At 33.7% G+C, this 6,433-nt stretch overlaps 1 protein-coding gene across 4 annotated transcripts in view; it reads left to right on the plus strand.

Moving 5' to 3' along the window:
* LOC127878115 (uncharacterized) overlaps positions 1 to 5,295 on the plus strand; it is a 28,287-nt gene extending 22,992 nt beyond the window's left edge. Inside the window, exons 6-11 of one of the 4 annotated variants that reach the window (XM_052424535.1) lie at positions 1,558 to 1,611; positions 1,855 to 2,053; positions 2,211 to 2,357; positions 2,524 to 2,619; positions 2,924 to 3,007; positions 4,569 to 5,295. In XM_052424535.1, the coding sequence (XP_052280495.1) occupies positions 1,558 to 1,611; positions 1,855 to 2,053; positions 2,211 to 2,357; positions 2,524 to 2,619; positions 2,924 to 3,007; positions 4,569 to 4,847 (859 nt within the window). In that variant the 3' untranslated portion in view covers positions 4,848 to 5,295. The remainder of the gene's footprint in view (positions 1 to 1,557; positions 1,612 to 1,854; positions 2,054 to 2,210; positions 2,358 to 2,523; positions 2,620 to 2,923; positions 3,008 to 4,568) is intronic. The other 3 variants (XM_052424536.1, XM_052424538.1, XM_052424539.1) reach the window with 3 other exon arrangements.
* The last annotated feature ends 1,138 nt before the right edge of the window (positions 5,296 to 6,433 follow it).

The raw sequence follows: 6,433 nt of genomic DNA on the forward strand, positions 1-6,433 counted from the left end.
TCGTCAAACGCAGCACACGCATATCCATTTAAGAAGTTTTGAAAATAAACAAACGTGCGTTGACGTAAAGTTGATTGCACGTCGGCCTCACGGTGCTCGTACATAGTGCTAAAATTGTTTGCGTTCTCAAAATCTTGCGTCTGGTCTGCGGACTGACGCGGAAAGATGTGGCCAATACCTAACCCTCATCTTTTATTGTCTTTAACTGTTAAAGTTCTATTATTGTATCAAACATACCAGTAAATATGTTCGGGGCTTATTTATAAATAGATTAGAACTCTTAACAAAACCTCGTGACTCAATACTACCCAGACACCACCGGCGAAACAAAAATTTTGCTTAAAGTTTGTCAAAATGCGCATAGTATTTTTTGATAACTTAAACTATATACTGAGATTCTATAAGTGAATTAGTATCAACATAATAATCATAAGGTATGAAATCGGTATAAAATATAATGTTTGCAAAATATTTGTTTAAAATGTTTACAGTCGTTCTTCTGATGGGGTTGATTCTGCGAAAATTGAAACTTTGGAAAAGGATTCATAAGTTTGTATTCATTTTATTTCGATAATAATCATATTAAACATAGAAATAGACACATAAGTCTGATAAATAAGTATAGGCAAGTAACGAGAATTTCATTATGTGTATGGCTTACCGGCATCTTGAATAGGTCGTACGCAAGTAGTAAAACTCCAAGCCTTATGTTTTTAAAGTAAAGTTTATACACAATCACAATATAATTTTCTTTATAAACGTTTAAGACTAAAAAATGAAAAGGTCGATGCGCTTGAAACGACTACAAAACACGCATACGTTTAGATATGATAATGTTATCAATGTTAGAAACTATCAAAACAAGAGCACCAATGATCTATACTCATGGATGTGTATCTATGTTATTTCCGTCAATCCACTATTCACACATTTTGCTCTCAGGGACAAGAGCGCCTACGATATTGTTCGACTTTAGGCTTAACTAGAGACTGTTAAGTATGGCCAGATTTAAGTCCTTTTATTAATTCACACTATAATTTGCGTAATATTTATTAAAAAAATATATCATTACGAGTAGCTCGAACAAGATACAACACAGAGACCGAACGTGTATCAATGCCCGTTCGGTTGTAGTATTTTTCAATAATATCATTGAGAAAATAAATACCATACCTATCATCAAGTAGTGAACATGGTAAACGTCATGAAAATCAGTCATAGTGCTAAATGCATTTTACAAATATCTGTCACTCAAGCGCTCGTGAAAATATGGTCTTCCTTTCTATTTGGGATAGAACAAGTATAACCGAACACAAACACATATCCCATATTTATTATGTACCATGTTATTTAAATCAACGTTGTATGTAGATAGAGAATAAAACATCCGCTGAATTGTATACAACGTTAAAGCTAAGAAAACCTTCATTCAAATATATATGTTATCAAGGCATCAAAGTCATGCATATTATACCAAAATTAGCGAAACACGTGAATCGCGTATGCTTGTTTGCATTTTATTAATTTGAATACACTACCTTCACAATTTGATTTCAGGAAAGAGAGCGCACAGGAAATTCATCGACTGAAGGCTGCTCTAGAAACAGCTAAGTATGTCTAATTCCCTTTATACTGGTCCTCAAAATAAAATTACTGTTTTTAATAAATATTACGTAATGAGTAGCTTAAAAACACACATTATAAATTCAGTAAATTAACAATGAGGAAAAGTGTATATTTATACATGTATTCCATTAAGTACATAACTGATAATTGCATCCATTACATTCCATCATACACTTAACTGTTCATGTAAACTTTTAATATAATATATTGTTAATATAACGACCGTAGGCTCAGCAAAGTTGTTGGCGAGAAGCCGATGAAGGACAACACTAACATAGCTGATCTCAGTGACAAGAATAGACCAACAAAACTAGGAGAGTTGTACACAGAGTTATACGACAACGAATGGACGGATGCATATGTAGCGCTAACACAATCAGAATACAACGAAACAGAGCCTATAGCAACTCTGTTTGAGACATTAAAGGTACACATTCGTACTCAAAATATAATATATTCATTCATAACCAGCATCCAAGGTAAACTTTACATTTTATGATGACTACGATTTGATAAATGGATAGTCAAAAATATTCCAATGTCCTTATAAATAGCATGTATTCTCTGTCGATGGTTTATTGCAGGTTTGTTTCGAGTTCTGTCAGTCAAAGGCCGATCAGGTCTTGGAGTCCACCGTGGAAGCAGCTGCAAACGTCCTTTTCCAAGAAGTACACGAACAAATGAAAGAAACCTTTTCAGAATTGGAGTCAAACGTTAGCAGAAGTGTCAAAGTTATTATACTTTACTATAACTATATTATCATGCACAAAAATGAACTTCAAATAATACAATAATGAATTGACTATTTTAATGTTTGTTATAGCCTCAATTTAGCGAGTGTATAATCTATTTCTTGATATGGTTAAGTTGCTACGGTTAAAACTATGCCTTTTTCAGCAGGATAATCGTCCCGGTGTTGGTGTGGCGAACAAGTTGCACTTTGAAACGTTAGGACTTCGGCACAGGTGGACTCACAAACTATGTATCCAAAAAGTTAGTACCCAGAGTATTTCGACTTCTAAATGTATAACTAGAACTTGCGTGTCGGAACTATATCTTGCTAGGTTTTCTTGATATGGTTATTTTTTATGTCTTGTCATAATTAAACGTTTGTTACAATTGCGTATGAAAATGAAAACATTTGACTCTGGTCATTAAACAACGATTAAATGATCATTCTGCTTCTTTAATTCTAAGCAATTGAAATGAGGGCAAATAAATTATTTACTTCTCCACATGAACTCATATTCATACTATGAAAGCACAATATAATATATATGTAAATTGTTAAATGCAGATATATCGGCCACCATCCTTTGAAGAAGAACTGACAAGAATCCGAAAACAGATGTCACTTGCCCTAATTCAAGTGGTACAGAAGGTAAGTTATTAGAGGCAATAAGTATGTCAATTGTTGTACAAAATGAGTGTAATGAGCATCTATAAGTATATCCATTGTTGCAAAGAATGTAAGCTATGGACAGCTATTAGTATATACATTGTGGCACATACTGTCAGGTGCAACCAGCTCTAAGTATATCTATTGTGGTACTGAATGTACGAATGTAAGCTTTTAACAGCTATAGGTATATTCACTGTAGCTAAGAGTGCAAGCTGTGAGCAGCTATAAGTATATTGTGGTACAGACAGTAAGATATGCGCAGCTATAGGTATATCCACTGTTGCTCAGATTGTATGCTTTGAGCAGCTTTAAGTATATCCACTGTGGTATAGAATGTAAACTTTACGCATCAATAATTATATTCATTGTTGCAAAGGATGTAAGCTATGCGCAGCTTTAAGTATATCCATTGTGACACTGAATGTAAGCTCTAAGCAGCAATAAGTATATCAATTGTGGCACAGAAATGTAAGCTATGAGCAGCTATACGTTTATCCATTGTGGCACTGAATGAAAGTTATGAGCAGCTTTACGTATATCCATTGTGGCACTGAATGAAAGTTATGAGCAGCTATAGGTATATCCATTGTGGCACATAATGTAAGCTATGGGCAGATATAGGTATATGCATTGTGACACAGAATGTAAAATATTAGCAGCTATAGGTATATCCACTGTGGTACATAATGTAAGCTATAGGCAGCTATAGGTATATCCATTGTGACACAGAATGTAAGCTTTGAGCAGCTTTACGTATATCCATTGTGGCACATAATGTAAGCTTTAGGCAGCTATAGGTATATCCACTGTGGCACATAATGTAAGCTTTGAGCAGCTATAGGTATATCCATTGTGGCACATAATGTACGCTATGGGCAGCTATAGGTGTATCCATTGTGACACATAATGTAAGCTATGGGCAGCTATAGGTATATCAATTGTGGCACAGAATATAAGTTTTGAGCAGCTATAGGTATATCCATTGTGGCACATATGGGCAGCTTTAGGTATATCCATTGTGGCACATAATGTAAGCTGTAAGCAGCTACAGGTATATACATTGTGACACAGAATGTAAGCTATGGCAAGCTATAGGTATATCCATTGTGGCACATAATGTAAGCTTTAAGCAGCTATAAGCATATCCATTGTGGCACATAATGTAAGCTATGGACAGCTACAATAATATTCATTCTGGATATAGTATAAGATATGATAAGCTCTATGGTAATGTATATCGATTGGGGTACATAATGTAAGAAATAAGCAGCTTTCAGTATATTAATTGTTTATACAACGCTGTAAATAAAACCTGGCAAAAACAAAAACACACACATGCTATTACATTTATCTAAGTTTGAGTCAATAATGTTGATGTGCAGAAGGGTGTTGTTCGGTACGTGGTTATGTATGTATTGTTAGCTATAGCTGGTTTCAACCTGCAATACATACGTTGAGTTAGATTTAATAAATGATAAGTACAATGTGAACACATCATTTCCTGACATAATCGTAATTACTCGTTCCCGTGTTTATTCAGGCATTTCTGAAGACTTATTGGGACAAATATTTTATTCCGGCTATGAAGCCCTTCATCAAGAAATGTCTGTTCCTCTGCTGGATGATGGTAGCACAGGGACCTCAGATGTGCTTTGACTGGAGCACCAAACATGGGTCGCAGTTTGACACGAATCTGTATCGGCACTACATGTCATCGGGAACGGTGGTAGAGTTTGTTGTGTGGCCCGCAATGTACTTACACAAAAAGGGGCCTTTAATTGCTAAAGGCGTTGCACAACCTGTTGTAAAGACCGCGTAGTTTCAGGACTTGTACCACACTATCAAATGCACTATCAATCGTACATTTATCTTTTCTTATTTGTTTATAAAACGAGTTCTAACGATGATGTTGAATTTTCTATAAGATTTGTTTTATCTTGAATTACTTGCAAGTGTTTATATAAACCCTAATTTCTTATGAGCAATCTGGAAATTTTAACCCATGATCTCGACCAAATTTTAGTTCCAGTTACAAAGCTCAGCCTCTGGCTTCTCAAAATAAAAACACATAGGTTTGAATATCCGCTACCTACAAATGTACTAACCAGACACGTGTCTTTTTTGTTCGGCGTACCTTTTAAACATGGGTTTTGGAATATTTATGAACATTTTTACTGAAGGTATATTGTGCTCAGAAGGCTTATTGTGTACACAATGTATTTGTTTACATTATTGTTGATTTTATATTTAATTCATTTGCATTCGAACATGCGTTGTGTTGTCTTTTCGTGCCCATATATGGTCGTAAAACTTTCAGTTATATGTAACGCACTTCTTGAACGCGACGTCGTTATTATTTGTGTGCGTTTGAAGCGTTAATTTATTGCACACTGTTCCAATGTTATAATACAAGAATGTGTCTAATCTTGGTGTGATCACGTATTATTTATATGTACAATAAGTTAACATATAAAAATAGTAATCCTAGTAATCCTAGTCGAATTTGATAAACGGTTACATTTGCCATTATTTTATTGTGTTCTGCTATTTATACCATTATAATTGACACATGCGGTAGGTGGTTTTTTATTCAGAGATAATGTTTGATTGAATTCTCAAGTAATCCTGTAACACATGCGCGTTAACGCCTTTCTTAACTGTATCTATTTAGCAATGTGTTTGCTAAGGGTTTAAAATACCACTGCCCGTTGTGTCCGTTTCAAACAAAAAATTTTCTCCACTAATTTGTTGTCTTAAAAATGTAAATTGACTCGTGTTTATGACTTCAATTGCCATAAATTACGATTTTGGCATGTTTAAATTGAGTGAGTCACCGTGTAGTTGAAATGGTCATTTTTTTGTTTAATACAAGAACCTTTTTTAATTTTTGGCAAGTTTTGTATTTTATTTTCATAATAACGATTTACATTTCTTATAAAGAGTACAATAATAAAAGAGAAAATAGTTGATACACACAAATAGATGTATTTGGTTCCAAAAGTACGGACTCGGCCAAAGCTGTTTTGGACGCCACAATCACGTAGACATGAGCGCTGGAAAATATTTCCGGAACACATACCAAAGGTGAAGACATTGTTGTAATTGCTCCATTGTTGACGATAAGCAAAACATGGCAAGAGACGATGACAAATATGCATAAACGTCCGGACATAAGTTTCATAATGAAAAGAAAAAGACAAAAAATGATTGCGAAAGGCTGCCTTATTTAAACTAGTATAAAAACTAGTATATATATATATATATATATATATATATATATATATATATATATATATATATATATATATATATATATATATATATATATATATATATATATATATATATATATATATATTAATATATATATATTATATAAACATAACTGGTATCTTATGACGCACA

The sequence above is a fragment of the Dreissena polymorpha genome, chromosome 4 (assembly GCF_020536995.1).
Source record: "Dreissena polymorpha isolate Duluth1 chromosome 4, UMN_Dpol_1.0, whole genome shotgun sequence".
Taxonomy (NCBI): Eukaryota; Metazoa; Mollusca; class Bivalvia; order Myida; family Dreissenidae; genus Dreissena; species Dreissena polymorpha.